Source organism: Salvia splendens, chromosome 8, assembly GCF_004379255.2.
Source record: "Salvia splendens isolate huo1 chromosome 8, SspV2, whole genome shotgun sequence".
Taxonomy (NCBI): domain Eukaryota; kingdom Viridiplantae; phylum Streptophyta; class Magnoliopsida; order Lamiales; family Lamiaceae; genus Salvia; species Salvia splendens.
This window is the reverse complement of record NC_056039.1, coordinates 29,355,595-29,372,243: the sequence shown is the minus strand read 5'-3', so window position 1 is coordinate 29,372,243 and position 16,649 is coordinate 29,355,595. Positions and strand designations below refer to the sequence as shown.

Here is a 16,649-nt window from a genome sequence, read left to right as displayed (position 1 = left end):
TGCATGAATCAAACGCATCATGTGTTCATAATGCCCACCACTACCACTACCACTACCACTACCACTACCACTACCAGCCATTCCGGATATATAAAAGAAATGTAGAGAGAAAAACTTGTTAAAACAAGTGGTGCGAATGAAATGCAGTTCAACGAGCCGTATATATAGAAATTTTTACAAAAATTTAATGCAATAAACAGGAATTCGGCGCGGACGTCCGTGGGAGTCAACGCAATGGCGGACGTCCGCACGCCTGTCACGAAGGAATTCCGCGTAACGCAGCGGAACTTCTGTGTCCTTGGCAGAATCCCGTATCCGTGAATACCATGCACAATGACGAACGTCCGCCGCAGAATTCTGGCACGCCGGTCGAAATTCCGCTGAGACGGGCGCCATTGCTTATGCTTAGCTAAGCAAAATGTCTAGGGCTGTCACTTTAAAATTTTATTATACGTATTTTATACTAATTTATGTCATTTTGTAACAGTTTCACATATTTTTTGTTTTCTTTCGTTGTTTTTTTACTTTTAATCTTTTTATCCTTTACTTTTTTAAAATATTATATTTAATTTTTCAATTTTAGGCGCAAGATATTTGTATTTTAATTTTTTTTTAGTTTTGTTGAATCTAATTAAACTAAACTATTATATTTAAAATGGCTTGGTTTTAGTTTGGTCAAATTTGTTGAATTTAATGGCGTGGTTTTTAATAAAAGGAGGTAATTTGTCAATATAAATACATGAACTTTTAAAATTTTCTGAGATACCTAAATTTTGAGATTGTGTTTTTTCTAAAATCATTTAATGTTCAATATTTTAATTGAAATTTGAAGATAAATACAATTATATGTGTTTTCAATCATATGTATCTCAGTAGGGAGATGTGTTTTTAGTTTGACTAGCATTCAAATCTTGTGAGAAGATTCATGTCATTGTATCCATGCATATGCACTCACAAATATGAACCAAATGCAATTTGTTGAAAGACAAAAATCACAAATATCTCAAAGCACAATATCGCATAAAAATTGTTATTCATTCAAAGCATTATATATAATCCCATCACAAGGATAGTAATATGCTTCTACTACCTTATATGATGGTGAGTGTTGTCATGATATCATTAATACATTTGTTACCGTTATATAAAAGTGGAGTATTATATAATGCATGCATATCAGGAGGAACAAGCTACGTGCCCCATAAAAATGGTTACATTTACAATTTAGTTAAACAACACCATAAAAATGTTTTGCTAACGATGCTTGCCTCAAAAACTCACGTTCCATAATATTAGCATTTTTTAAAATTAGGTGTCTTACCTAAAAGCAAGGACAACCGATCAGTAAAGTGATTTTTTTTTCTTCTTCTAAATATTGGTCCCAAATACCCAAACTTCAAAAATAACCATTTAGATTAAATCAAATTTTATTTTTATTAATGTACTAGTACTTACTAATTAGTATTATGTAATATTGCATTAAAAAAATATATTAGTATTTAAACAAGTATCTTGCCTTTTTTTCTTTTTATTTCTATTGTAATTTGTAATACTAGTATTCAGTTCTGTGTCTTCTGAAACAATCCTGTTTAGTTTGTGAATTTAATGATACTCATAGATTTTGTGTTTGACGCAATGGCATTAACTGCTTAGTTTAGTTTAGTTTGTGATTCTGAATTTGATAATATGGAATACAATGCTCATATTGCTATTTATGTAAATAAAAAAATTATAAAAAATAACAAAAACTGTAATCCAACAAAAGCGAAAAAGAAACAGAGAGTTGTTGAGCCTGAGGCCGAAGTTGATTGAGTGGCAGATGTGCGTTCCGTTCTCTTTAAATATCATTATATGATTATGCGTATAATCATATATATGCAGAAAGAGAGAGGAGAAAGATTGCCATTCCCCCCTTGTATATCTCTCGCCCTCTCTCTCTCTCTCTCGATATTTTTTGCTTCCGATTTTCTACACCAAAACATCTCCCTATCTGAAAGGTAATTCTGTCGCCATCCCTATGATCTCTGTTTGTGTTTTGAAATCGTTGATTCGAATGCCATATTTCCTACAGAATCGACCTCTTCTTCAAGTTGCGATTTTTTTTATTTCTTGTTAACATGAATGCGTATTATCTTTACGCCCTTTTACCTTCTTTAGGAAAACATTGCTAAGAAATAAAACAAGAACGCCTCTTATGATGCTTCGTTTGAATATATTATGATTGTTTCTTGGAGTGATTCATGAGGATTGTTGCTGTTTGGTAATGTCGCATCAAGTAAAACAGGTGCTTGTTCATAACGGTTAGACTCATGCATGACCTCATTTTCTTTATTGCATTGTCCCTTACTCAAAGAGAAATATGAGCAAAAATATGAATAGGATTATCTCTTAGAACTACATGAAATAGGCAGTTTTGGTAAGCCCTCTTCAAGATAAGTATTGTTTCTGAAGCTATTGAAAATGTGTGGTTATAGACTTGCAATCTTGATTATGGATGAATTTTGAACATTCTATAAGCTTGATAATCTCATTTAATAATGTTGATTACATGAAATATTTCACTTTTAGCATGAACATGCCAATATAAAGAACTAATGGAACAAAAAGTTGAAGTGATGTTATTACTGTATCACTTTTGAAAATTGTTTGTGGTACTTATGTTAGCAGGAGGTAGAAGTTCCAACTTTTGTGAAGGATAATGCATGCAATTTTTCTTCATTAAATCTCTTAGCTCAAATTTGTTATGTCTCAATTTTTACTGCAGTTAATGTCTTGCTTCTTCTGTTCATTTGTTATGAGCAGAGGTCCTTTCAATGTTCAACAATAAAAGATATAATAGGGCTTTGCATTTTTCCAAAAGGAAATGACAGTTCTTTACAGCTAATTTTGTAAAAACCACAAGGTCTTTCTCAAAATTTCAAGTGATCCTAGTAAGAAATGCCTAGATTGTTGTACAGCCTAATAGAAAGATACCTTATGTTTAATACTGTATATACTCAAGGACAAATTGTTGGTAATATTTTTGAATAAATCGGCAAGAACCGTTGGCTGGTCCTCATCTAAACCATTTGTTCTATAACAATGTTATAATCTTTTTATTGTTACAGTGTTGGTTGGTCTCTGTGAACTCTCCGACAGCTAAATTTCATGTCTGATTTTGAAGTCCATATCCCTGGCTCCTTTGGTAAGTCAATTAATTGTGTGCTTTCTTATTCGCTCTACCCTGATTCGTCCACTTATCTGGTAACTACAGATCCTTTTGCTGAGGCAAAAGCCGAGAACTCGGGTGCAGGATCAAAAGAATATGTGCATATTCGGGTCCAGCAGCGGAATGGTAGGAAAAGCCTGACAACTGTCCAGGGTTTGAAGAAGGAGTTCAGCTATAACAAAATTCTCAAAGATCTGAAGAAGGAATTTTGCTGCAATGGTACAGTGGTACAGGACCCTGAGCTAGGACAGGTGAGAGTATTCCATTTCTTCATGCTTTTTGAGCTGTAATGCCTCATACATTGTGTGTGGGGGGGGATTACAGGTTATACAACTCCAAGGTGATCAGAGGAAGAATGTCTCGACGTTCCTTGTTCAGGTATCTTCTAATTTGTTTCTCAAAATAACAATTGGCCTATAGTTTTATTATAATGTATGAAGATATATATGTTTTTCCATGTTTATCTCAGGCAACCATTGTGAAAAAAGAACAAATCAAGATTCATGGTTTCTGAGAAGTTGCAGCAGCAGCCACCACTGAGACTCAACTCCCTATGTTTGCTGCTGCTTAGTCTGCTTTGACTAACAACCTTTGTCTATTCATAAACTGATAGTTATTTCTTCTTCTTCTTCTTCTTCTTCTGGTGTGTGTGTGTCTGGATGTTGTATATTGCCACTCTGCTATTGTATAGAGAGGTTACTGCGCTCTCCATGCAAATTCTGCAGCCTCAGAACATGCTACCACTCTGTCTTCTTTATACAGCAAGATTATGGTTTCACCTTTATGTATCCCATGCCTCCCCATTTTACTTTTTAGGGTTCAGCTGATTCACCAATTTTGTGTTAGTCTGCCTGTAATATCAATACTAATATTTTTGGTGTGGCCCAAATGTAAAGTCCATTATCTTTTTCCAATACTCAACCTTCCTTCTACTAATATAGATTTTGGACATCTTCAATTCTATGGATTATCACATATTCTTCATCTATCTATTCTATGCAATGAACAATATGGCATAAGTTTGCAATAAATGATGTTAAATGCCAACTCAGATGCTTGGAAGGGGTGTGATATCTACTCATCAACTGAGTAATCAAAGGATTTTTGCATAGCCCAACAACTCGAATGAGGAGTGCTATATAATTACGAAATACTAATATTTTATGAGGCTCTTTTTATGTAAGGCCAAATATATTTTCTGTGGTACAACATTTTACTTTTATTTTCTGTGGGTATAATGCTGATTCTTTGATTAGTTATTTTTGAATTCCAGATTATAAGTGATTTTATAATAGTATCTTTTATTGTACTATTATATAAATATTTTATGTAGTAAAAAAACAGAAGTGCAAGAGTTAGTTTGTTTCGAAAGCTTGCTGGCCGATTGATCTGACAGTTAAGACTGAAATCCGAGAAGCCAAAGTTAGTTAAAAACTTCTTAAAATGGATTCGGCAGATTGACATCCACATCAAATACATATGATCTCTGCAAATATATATTTTTACATTAATCGAAACAGAAAATGTGACATTTGAGATATGTAAATGAATATACGGTTGGTTGGAACTTGTTCACCAGCGTGGCTAGCCAGAAACCCATTGCCCAATTTTAGTGTAACGTTAGATAATTTAGAACAAAAGAATTAAAAAAGTTGTGATATTTTAAGAAAAAGGCGTAGTAGTACGTAACAAGTTGACGATTCTGCATCGCTCAAATATTATCACTTAAAATTAACCCAACCCCACCCCACATCACGAGATCTTTTCTTCCTCCGATATTTTCATCATCAGCCTTCATTTCCACCATATATATTCCCACACTCCCCTCTTAACAATCACTACCACTCCTCACTCTCTCATCTCCCAAATCAAATACTCCTAATTAATGGCAGCCATGGCCACCACCCTCACCTCCTCCCTCTCCAAAACCCAATTATTCGACACCAAGTCCTCTTTCCATGGCTCCGCCGTGCCAACACGCCCCCAGCCACCGAAATCCGCGTCCGTGACCATGTCCGCCGCCTACAACCTTGACAGCTTCAAATTCCAGCCGATCAAGGAATCCGTGGTCTCCCGGGAGATGACAAGGCGCTACATGACCGACATGATCACCTACGCCGACACCGACGTCGTCATCGTCGGCGCGGGCTCGGCCGGGCTCTCCTGCGCGTACGAGCTCAGCAAGAACCCCAACATCAACATCGCCATCATCGAGCAGTCCGTCAGCCCCGGTGGCGGCGCGTGGCTCGGCGGCCAGCTCTTCTCCGCCATGGTCGTCCGCAAGCCCGCCCACCACTTCCTCGACGAGCTCGAGATCGAGTACGACGAGACGGACGACTACGTCGTGATCAAGCACGCCGCCCTCTTCACCTCCACCATCATGAGCAAGCTCCTCGCCCGCCCCAACGTCAAGCTCTTCAACGCCGTCGCCGCCGAAGACCTCATCGTCAAGAACCAGAGGGTCGCCGGCGTCGTCACGAACTGGGCCCTCGTTTCCATGAACCACGACACACAGTCGTGTATGGACCCCAATGTCATCGAGGCCAAAATCGTGGTCAGCTCCTGCGGCCACGACGGCCCCTTCGGCGCCACCGGAGTCAAGCGCTTGAGGAGCATCGGGATGATCGACAGCGTCCCCGGGATGAAGGCCCTCGACATGAACACCGCGGAGGATGCCATTGTCAGGCTCACCAGGGAGGTCGTTCCTGGAATGATCATCACCGGCATGGAAGTCGCCGAGATCGACGGAGCCCCGAGAATGGTAATTAGCCCTAACCGGTTTAATTAATTATGTCTACAGCTTTTCAATTGAGTTGGTTCTGATTTGGGGGGTTTTGTGTATACAGGGGCCGACTTTCGGTGCGATGATGATTTCGGGCCAGAAGGCGGCGCACTTGGCGTTGAGGGCTCTGGGGCTGCCCAATGCTTTGGACGGAGCGGTGGCTGCTCAACCGGAATTGGTCCTTGCCTCGGCCGAGTCTGATGTGGTAGATGCCTGATTCTGTGCTAGTTTTTTTTTATAAATAAACTGAGGCGCAGCAATCGAATGTAATGGGCTTCTGAGAGTTGGGTTTCTATGTTCATCATGTTTCTTCTCGAGTTATCTACTTTGATTTTACTCAACCTCATTTCTCTTTGCCTCTGTTGGATGATTTATTTTATATTTTCCGAGGACAACTATCATACAACTATGTTATTTTATCAACACATGAAATGGGGGAATTCTTTACTAGTGGAGGAGTGAGATTTAGAGCATCATCAGTGGGCGGATGTCACACTCGGACATCCACTAGGACATCCCAAAAGCACCTCATGCCATGTCACTAGGACTTCCTATCCCACTGCCACGTCACTAGGACATCCCCTGCACAATCCGCCCTTCCCATCGCCCTTCCCACTAGGACTTCCCGCAATTAAAAAAATCACAATAATGTAATTACGTAAAAACGTAATTATAATTTTGACACGGAATACGGGAAAGCAAAATACGGGCAAAAATACATAGTCATAAAACATAAAAAAAACATAGTTAGAAAAAAAACAAAATACATAGTCATTCAAAAAAAGAAAAATACATAGTCCAATATCCCCGGCTCACTCCGCTCTGTCCTCGTCGCCCGTGCCGCCCCGTGGCCCGTGCCAGCCCCGTGGCCCGTGCCGGCCTCGTCGTCCCCGCCGCTAATCTCGGCGCCATCATCTCCAATGGGTGGCATCCCCAAATCGCGCCGACATCCATCGATGACATCCTTCAACATCCTCTTGTACACCGGATCGGTCGTGCTATGCCACCTATGCATGGTCCGGACCAAGCTAGTCGTTAACTGCGCGCGGGCGAGTCGGTCGATATCTTCTGGGGGAGCAGGGGCCTCCGATTGGACCTCGAACGACCCGCTGCTGCTTCCCCTAGCCCTCCGCTGCGCAGCCTTTTGCCCAACCGGGCGACGACGGCGACGAGAGTCTGATTGAGGTAGCGGGGACACTTAGTCGGCTTCTGGGAGCTCGTGCGAACCAGCACTGCTGCTGTATTCACCAGAAGCGTTGATCTTCGTCCGCTTCGCCCAGCCCGATTCGACTCCCCCACAAAACTTTGGGGAATCCTTCACCACGAGAAAGGCCTCCCACTGATCGAATTGTTTGAACTTCAAGGCTCTGTCGGGGTACTGAGCAAAGGCACGGTTCCGGACATCCTCCTCGGACATACCGCTGCTTGCCTGGCGGAGATTGTTTTGGTAGAGGCCCGCAAATAGACTAAGCTTAGGCCTCAACCGCTCCCACTGTTTCCGGCACTGTTCGGGAACGCGACGCTTCGCCCCAGCCAGTTTGTGTGTGTGGTAGGCTTCGCGATGCGATACCACAGTTTGTCAATATGTTGGTTGGCACCGACATAGGGATCCTCGACTACTGAAACCCAAGCCTTCGCAAACGCGACATTTTCCCACGGACTCCATACCGTCCTCTTTCCCGTCTCATCCTCATCCTCCTCCTCTGCCACCGTTCACGAGGAAGAGCCCGGGGCTTTCCCCTTGCCCTTGCCACGTCCCTTCCCCCTGCCTGGAGTCTCCCTGACTGGAGATAGCCCCAACTCCTCTAAAGAGAAATTTTCCAAGCTGGTGGACTGAGTCTCCAGAACATAAGCGGAGGGGGTATCAGTAGACAGCATATCGATAACTGGCTGATAGACATCGTCCGCTTGTGGGCCCCTGCCACCCCCTCCCCCCGGCATCATCCCCGCCATCATCCCCGGCATCATCCCACCCATCCCCATCATATTTGGGGTCATACCCCCCCATCCCCATCCCCGGCCCCGGCATCATCATATTTGGGGTCATGCCCCCCATCCCCATCCCCGGCATCATCATATTTGGGGTCATGCCCCCCATCCCCGCAGCCCTGGGCATCATACCACCCATCCCACTCATCCAATTGTACATATAAGGGGACATCATCCCACCCATTCCACCCATCCCCGACATTGTCGGAACTGTTGTCGCATTTCCGCTAACGTTTCCCTCCAGGTCGATGGGAAACGCCGGAGTCTGCGACTCGCTCGTGGCAGGGGAGTTCCTATCATTCTCCATTAAGTAGAAATGAAATTTGTAGTAAAAGAAGAAGAGAAACTTGTTAACACAAGTGGTGCGAATGAAATGAAGTTCAACGAGCCGTATATATAGAGTTTAAAAAAAATTAATTACCGGACGTCCGACCCACTCCACAATGGCGGACGTCCGCCTGCCCGTCGCCCGCACATCCGAGGACACCCGACGTCCTCACGGGACGTCCGTATCCGACCTTCGACGCCACAATGGCGGACGTCCCGGTCGCCCGTCGCGGACGTCCGACCGGACGTCCGCCATTGGAGATGCTCTTAGGATGAAAACGAAACAAAATTAAAGTTTTAAACTGCTTATAATATCTAGTTCTTGCCAAAATGTATAATTGTATTTGTGTGCATAAACATTTTACAAACTTATATTTCTCTTCTTCCAGAAGAAATATGTAAATCTGGTTTATCCCTTGCATTTTTGCTCGAGTATTGAAATTCCGAAGAAAAAAATTTAATTAATTGGAAAAAAGATGGTTTATTCCCAGCCTGGGCGATGAATTCAGCATATAGACTCATAGACAATAGTGAAAATTTTGTATAAATAATTAACTGTATTTATATGACCTGTCTTGTGATGTTGAAGTGCAAAAGTCCATGCTCTTTCGAATAAAGAGTTAATATGACCTGTCTTGTTCTAATGCACCCTCAATATTATGCTAGAATCCTGAATAATACATCGTCTTTTAGAGCCATTCATTTATTGAATTAGGTTTGGCTATGCACTTAACCCAGCTGCATGAAAAAATCTATGCTAGGTTGACAAGTGTTCTTAGAGTTAACGAATGCTTGACAAAATATTGACACGTCCATTGCAATACACACACCCCATCTTATTTTTAGTACCTCCCTCCACCAAGTATAATCCTACATTCCTACTATTAGGGCCTGTTCAAGTTTCATGATATGATCAGAAATGGGCTTATTTCTTGGACTTGTTGGCTGTTCAAGATACAAGGTTTAACCTACTGAAGCCCGCTGATAATTTTCGGGCCCGCACTGTTCAATGGTGAAATATGCCAAATCCAATTCAGCCGATGGAGGTGCTTTATGATTTCTGTATAGAAATTCGGATCCAGTAATGGATGGAAGATTACCATTTTGCCTCTGAAAATTTACAATCACCCGTGATAGCCCTCTCATTTTGCCTGCGAATTTTTCTTAATTTTTTCAGTTTCTAACCAATGTTCCCCCAATATCGAAACCGCGATTCACATTGATGATTTCAGACGATACAGAAATGAATTGAAATGAATTTCACCTGAAAGCAGAGCTCGCCGAGGTCGTTTGGGGGAAAAGGAGCTTCGTCTTTCTCCGGAAGAAGAGGCGCGGGTTTTAGCTCCGTTTCTTCGAATTGGTGCTCTTCGGTTTCGGAATAGCCGTTGGAGAGATCGAGGAGCTCGTCGACGCTGAAATCATCGCAGGCGCCGCCAATCTCCGACTCGATTGCACTTGTGGAATCCGATTCCATAACCTAATTAACTAAAGCAACATGCAAAAAATCATCATGCAGTTCATACACAAGTTACAGAGGCGAAATTGGAGAGAATTGAGGTACCTGGGAATGAGAGAAGTGATGAAATTGGGGGAAATTGGGTGGCCGGCTTATTAAAACGCTGAGGGCATAGTAGGAAGTATATAGAAACCTTAAAGCCCATATCTGTACTCATCTCATGAAACTTGAACACTATAAACACTTAAAATAAATGGTGATGGAACAGTATGAAATCTGGATCAGATTATATTGGGCAGATTTCATTTCATCTAACTTGAAGAGGCCCTTAAGCGATACAAATTTCAAAACTAACAAAATATAAAAGTGAAAGAGATAAAAAGAATAAAATAAAAGAGATAAAGAAAAGCTATCAATAACATAGAACTGACAAAGTAATAATAAATTGTCAGTAACTTTTAAAAGAGATAAAGAAAAGCTATCAATAACATAGAACTGACAAAGTAATAATAAATTGTCAGTAACTTTTCATTTTTAATAGTATGTGACTATTTTTAGTATATAGACAAAATAAAAAGATGAAATGATTTTTATGAATATGCAAATATTTTTTTTAAATTGAAAATTACAGTAATATTTATTGACTAGTGGTACGTGTTTGCAATTATATTTTTAGTATCTTCTCAATCGCTAAATTATCTTATTAAAAAAATTTGAAAAATATAAATTTTAATCCATAATTGTAAAGTAATAGAATGATAAAAAACAGAAAAAGTGATTGAAGTATTGTTAATGAAATAAGTCACATCTTATTAAATAGAAAACTTTTCTAAAATAAAGTTTTTAATTTTAAGGAATGCACCAGCATAGCAAATTGGTAGTATATTATTTTGTGATAAACCATAAAGGAATATGAAACACTGAGATGGATAGAGTATTAAAATCAGGAGTACTAAACAAAATAAACTAACTTTAAACTTGCATTAGATAATGATGATATTAATATAAGATGTAGAATAGTATTCATCTGGTAATAATAATAATTTAGTACTCCCTCCGTCCCCAAAGAATATGTACTTTGGTTCGATATGAGTTTTAATGCAAAACTGATAAAGTAAGAGAGAGGTAAAGAGAAAAAATAATATAGTATTGTTAGTGCAGAATGAGTCTCACCTCATTAGAGATAGTAGGGTTTTTAAAATTAGAATGTGCATTTTCTTGTGGGACGGACTAAAAAGGAAAGAGTGTATATTCTTGTGGGATGGAGGGAGTAATTAGTACTCATTCTATGTGCTATTAGGAGTCTCATTTCTTGACGGTACAAGTTTAAAAAAATACTCCCACCGTCCCATAAAAATATGTGCACTTTCCATTTTCGTCCGTCCCACAAAAATATGTGCATTCCATTTTTGAAAAGTTATAGCAATTTAGAGCACCCGCAACGCTGTGCCGTTGCGGTGCCTATGCCGTTCCGGAGGAACGGTTCCGCAGCGGCACGCGTTGCAGCCGCCGTTTCATCGCCATTCCGTGTCGATGCCGTTCCGGGTGTCGTTGCCGCCCACTCGCTGCCCCGCGAGTGGTTTTCGTCACGGTGACGCAATAATTCATTTTTTAAAAAAAATTGAATTTAATAAATAAATAAAAAAATTGCAACGGTATTGTTACCGTTTTTTGTATCCATTTTTTATTTATTTTTTATTTTTTTAAATTTATTTACTCTATAAATACTCCTATTTCATACTCATTTCACTCACAAACACACATCTATTCCTCTCAAATCCTCTCTATTTCCACCCCAATTTTCATATCAAATCAACTCTGTTTTTCTTCTCCCAAATTTAATCAAACTAATGGATCCTTTTGAACAAATGCGTCAGATATTGGAACAATCACTTGAAGAAGATCGACGACGGGAGGCGGAAGAAGCCGCGCCGCCCTAACGACGCTCCCGTACGTACATCCATCGTAACCGGGAGGAAGCCGCCGCAAGGTTAGTACGCGACTACTTCTGCGATAACCCGATTTTGGGAGATACGTACTTCCGTCGCCGTTTCCGCATGGGAAAACCGTTATTTCTCCACATCGCGAATACTTTGGCAGCCCGGGAAGAATTCTTCCAGGAAGGGTTCGACGCGGTCGGCCGTCCCAGCTTCACGACGCTGCAGAAATGTACTGCAGCAATCCGCCAGCTTGCGACTGGACAAACAGCCGACATGTTCGAAGAATACCTCCACATCGGAGACAGCACTGGGCGAATGTGCTTGCTCAAATTCTGCAAAGGCGTCCGGGCAGCCTTCACCGACGAATTTCTCCGGAGGCCAAGCACGACCGATTGTCAGTTCCTGCTCGACCTTCACGAAACAGTGCACGGATTCCCCGGGATGCTCGGCAGTGTCGATTGCATGCACTGGCAATGGAAGAATTGCCCGGTGGCGTGGAAGGGGTCCTACACGAGCGGCCACAAAGGCACCCACCCAACCGTTATACTCGAGGCCGTTGCCGACTACCGCCTTTGGATCTGGCACGCGTACTTCGGGGTCCCCGGGTCGAACAACGACGTAAACGTGCTCCACCAGTCCGACCTCTTGACCGAAGTTTTGGATGGTAAAGTCGCCGACAACCGGCTTTATAAAATAGGGTACTATCTCGCCGATGACATCTACCCGAAGTGACCTACCTTCGTGAAGACGTGCAGTGGGTCTGCGAACCCAAAGCAGGCTCTTTTTGCGCAGAAGCAGGAGGTTGCTCGCAAGGATGTGGAGAGGGCGTTCGGGGTTCTCCAAGCGCGCTTCAACATCATCAAAGCCCCGGCTCGTACGTGGTTCATGGAGAACATGGTCGACATCATGTATACGTGCATAATCTTGCACAACATGATTGTCCAAGACGAAGGACCCGAGGCGGGAAATTGGTTCGACCCTGAATCCCCCGGAAGCTCAACCGCAAGTAGTCCGCCTCGAAGTGGAGCGCATCCGTCTATACAAGAACGGTTATCTATTCGTGCAAGGACACGCGACTCTAGCGCCCACACCCAACTCCAACAGGATCTAATTGAGCACATTTGGGCAAACTTTGGCGGATGAAATTATTAAAATTGTGTACTTTTATTTTTTAGGAAATTATTAAATTATGTTTTTTACGAATTTTATGTTGTAAGTTTATTTTATTTAATAAAGTGTGTTTGTTTTAATTGAATTGGGTTGGAAATAAAAATAAGAAATGAAATTGAATGAATAGTAATTTAAGGAACGGATAAGAAACGGGGGGTTGCAGGTTCCGTTCCTTAGTTAAGGAATGGAGTAAAAAAGTACAGTGGGCCCGCAAATAGTAGTTTAAGGAACGGTTTAGGAACGGTATAGGAACAGCGTTGTGGATGGCCTTAATAATGTAGGTCTCACTATCCACTAACTCTACTTTAACTATCATTCTCCTTCTCACTCTTACTTTAACTTACCATTCTCATCATCTCTCTTACATTACCAATTTTATCTTAATTCTCGTATCATCTCATCCGCCTATATATTTATGGGAATGAGGGAGTATTAAGAAAAGTGGGTGGAAACAAGTTAGAGGAATATGCGTTTCATTTTTATATATTAGTTTAAAAGGAAATGTGAGTGAAATTAGTTAGTGGAATGGGAGACTCTATTACCATATATGGTAAAAGTGGACTAAGACTCTTATCCGCAGACGAACTAAAATGAAAAATTGAGACTCTTATTCGCAGACGAAGGGAAGGGAGTATATGTTTACTTAATTCATTTTAGAACTAAGCTCCGAATCATAAATTGACATTTTTAGTTTTTGATTAGACGAAACAAACAGTATATTAGTATTTAGAATTGCGGCTAGCAGAGTTGACAGTTGGGGTTTAGAATTGAGGGATTTGAGTACTTTCATTCCCCAGTGTAGCTTCATACTCTATTTCTTTTGTAGCCTCCAAATAAACGGACATAACGAAATCCCAAATGGGCTAAAATTATTTTAAAATACAAGTGCAAACTGGAGTCCCAAATCATTCTCCATCCCAATTCGTGGCTCCTAACTTAGGCTCATTATCAAAGCCCATTCACCCATTACTCACTTACTTTCATTTGGCCACACCAAACGAGATGCTCCGACCCGGAACATGGCTTATTCTTTACAGGGTTGGAACGATACGGTATACCGCGCCGAAATGGCCATACCGCGTACCGTACTGTACCGTGCGGTATGACCAAAAACCATACATTTACCGTACCGCTTTTGTCAGTATACCGCAATTGCGGTATACCGAAAAGTCGGTATACCAAAATTTAGATATCGTTACCGTACCGCTTTTGTTGGTATACCGTGTTTTCGGTATATACCGTGTTATTTGCGGTATATATCGCAATTGCGGTATGATGAGGTATAACGCGGTATACCGCGGTATATACAAAATGCATACCTTTACCATACCTAAAACTGTCGGTACGATATGATACCGTACCGAAAAGTACGGTATACCGAAAATTCGGTATTTTTTCGGTACGGTAAGTGCGGTATTTCGGTATATTTTTCCAGCCCTAGTAATGTTTGTATCGAATCTCACAATTTAATAATAATTGTAATTGTATAATAATGCATTATGGTAATTGAAAGCAGCTTTATGTATTCAACAACTTCAACAAGTTTCCATATATTTATTGAGAGTTGTGATCATATGTCTGAACCACACATATTTTCTAATTTTGTGGTTGAGATTCAAACTTAGATTTACTTCATAAAAAAAAGTGCGGGGGTAAATATGTCATTTCCCTAATTTAATTTCTGAATTTCGCCAAATATCACGTAAAATGATAAAATGATATATGTTAGGTTTATTGCATAGAATGATAGTTTTGCCGGATAGAATGATACTCTGAGATGATAAAATGATAATATGTCATTTCCCTCATTTAATTTCTGAATTTCGCCAAATATCACGTAAAATGATAAAATGATATATGCTAGGTCTATTGCATAGAATGATAGTTTTGCCGGATAGAATGATACTCTGAGTTGATAAAATGATACTTTTTGACTGATAAAATGATATATGTTAGGTTTATTGCATAGAATGATAGTTTTGCCGGATAGAATGATACTCTGAGTTGATAAAATGATACTTTTGACTGACTGATAAAATGATAAAATGATATATGCTAGGTTTATTGCATAGAATGATAGTTTTGCCGGATAGAATGATACTCTGAGTTGATAAAATGATACTTTTGACTGACTGATAAAATGATAAAATGATATATGTTAGGTTTATTGCATAGAATGATAGTTTTGCCGGATAGAATGATACTCTGAGTTGATAAAATGATACTTTTGACTGACTGATAAAATGATATATGTTAGGTTTATTGCATAGAATGATAGTTTTGCCGGATAGAATGATACTCTGAGTTGATAAAATGATACTTTTGACTGACTGATAAAATGATATATGTTAGGTTTATTGCATAGAATGATAGTTTTGCCGGATAGAATGATACTCTGAGTTGATAAAATGATACTTTTGACTGATAAAATGATAAAATGATATATGTTAGGTTTATTGCATAGAATGATAGTTTTGTCGGATAGAATGATACTCTGAGTTGATAAAATGATACTTTTGACTGACTGATAAAATGATAAAATGATATATGTTAGGTTTATTGCATAGAATGATAGTTTTGCCGGATAGAATGATACTCTGAGTTGATAAAATGATACTTTTGACTGACTGATAAAATGATAAAATGATATATGTTAGGTTTATTGCATAGAATGATAGTTTTACCGCATAGAATGATACTCTGAGTTGATAAAATGATACTTTTGACTGATAAAATGATAAAATGATATATGTTAGGTTTATTGCATAGAATGATAGTTTTGCCGGATAGAATGATACTCTGAGTTGATAAAATGATACTTTTGACTGATAAAATGATAAATTTGGATACTTAAATAAGATTTTACGTATTTAAATGAGCAAAATTTGTAATTTTGGGAAATAAGATTTTACGTATAACTGAACCTCATACATACGTGTAACTGGACCTCATACATCTGTATATCATGGGAAATAAGATTTTACGTATTTAAATGAGCGAAATTTGGATACGTAAATTTTATCATGAGCGAAATTCAGAAATTAAATAAGCGAAATGACATATTTACCCTCTGCGCTTTTTTTATGAATGAAAGCTAAGTTTGAATCTAGACCACATGATTTTAAAATGTATGGTCCAGATTTAGTTATAGGGTTATTACAGAAATTGAGGTTATCATTATAATGCACCCCTATTTATTGATGCCTTATTGTGATGTTCCTAATTCAGAATTGATGTTAATTAGCAGTTCCCTAGAAAGAAACTCACGAATAATATCTTAACTAAGACACCAATTGAATTTCAATTTGCAATAAAATACTAGTAGTATGGAATTCTGTTTTTAGTTTACGAATTCTTTCTAATCTAAAGAATTAGTATAATCCTAAAGTAAATTTAAAACGTCAAGATATCGAACAGAAGTTTACGTAAAATATGGCAATTCCTTTGGTAACAAACAGAGGAGAAAAGATCAAGGTGAGAATTAGAGCATCCACTACGCGTTGCGCCGGCGTCCCGCGACCCGTCCCGGAGAGACGGGTCCATCGCGCGACGCGTTGCAACTCGCCGTCCCGTCCCGTCCTGCGCCCCGTCCCGCGTCCCGTGTCGCCGAGACAAGCGACGGGCCGTCTCGCCACGCGCCTAGGCGACGTGGCGCGACCCGGAGTCGTGCGTGACGCCCACTCGCCGGCCCGCGAGTGGGCGTCGTCACGTGCTGGCGCAATAAATCAATTTTTTTAAAAAAATTGAATTTTAAAAAAAAATACTTTTTATTTATAA

At 40.0% G+C, this 16,649-nt stretch overlaps 2 protein-coding genes across 2 annotated transcripts; both read left to right on the top strand.

Annotated features, from left to right (window-relative positions):
* The first annotated feature begins 1,892 nt into the window (after positions 1-1,892).
* LOC121743824 (protein translation factor SUI1 homolog 2-like) lies at positions 1,893-4,166 on the top strand. Its single transcript, XM_042137192.1, has 5 exons — positions 1,893-1,997; positions 3,108-3,184; positions 3,254-3,459; positions 3,533-3,586; positions 3,678-4,166. The coding sequence occupies exons 2-5, from the start codon at positions 3,148-3,150 to the stop codon at positions 3,720-3,722; spliced, it is 342 nt and encodes a 113-aa protein (XP_041993126.1). The 5' UTR covers positions 1,893-1,997; positions 3,108-3,147; the 3' UTR covers positions 3,723-4,166.
* An 871-nt stretch (positions 4,167-5,037) lies between these two features.
* On the top strand, positions 5,038-6,336 carry LOC121743409 (thiamine thiazole synthase 2, chloroplastic-like). The gene is made up of 2 exons (XM_042136711.1): positions 5,038-5,969; positions 6,055-6,336. The coding sequence occupies exons 1-2, from the start codon at positions 5,094-5,096 to the stop codon at positions 6,205-6,207; spliced, it is 1,029 nt and encodes a 342-aa protein (XP_041992645.1). The 5' UTR covers positions 5,038-5,093; the 3' UTR covers positions 6,208-6,336.
* Positions 6,337-16,649: the final 10,313 nt, after the last annotated feature.

Bases quoted from the DNA above. Each gene is read 5' to 3' on its own strand.
- LOC121743824 (XM_042137192.1), top strand. From the start codon at position 3,148: ATGTCTGATTTTGAAGTCCATATCCCTGGCTCCTTTG. The intron at 3,460-3,532 runs GTGAGAGTATTC...GGGGGATTACAG, and splicing joins AGGACCCTGAGCTAGGACAG to GTTATACAACTCCAAGGTGA. The intron at 3,587-3,677 runs GTATCTTCTAAT...TGTTTATCTCAG, and splicing joins TCTCGACGTTCCTTGTTCAG to GCAACCATTGTGAAAAAAGA.
- LOC121743409 (XM_042136711.1), top strand. From the start codon at position 5,094: ATGGCAGCCATGGCCACCACCCTCACCTCCTCCCTCTCCAAAACCCAA. The intron at 5,970-6,054 runs GTAATTAGCCCT...TTGTGTATACAG, and splicing joins TCGACGGAGCCCCGAGAATG to GGGCCGACTTTCGGTGCGAT.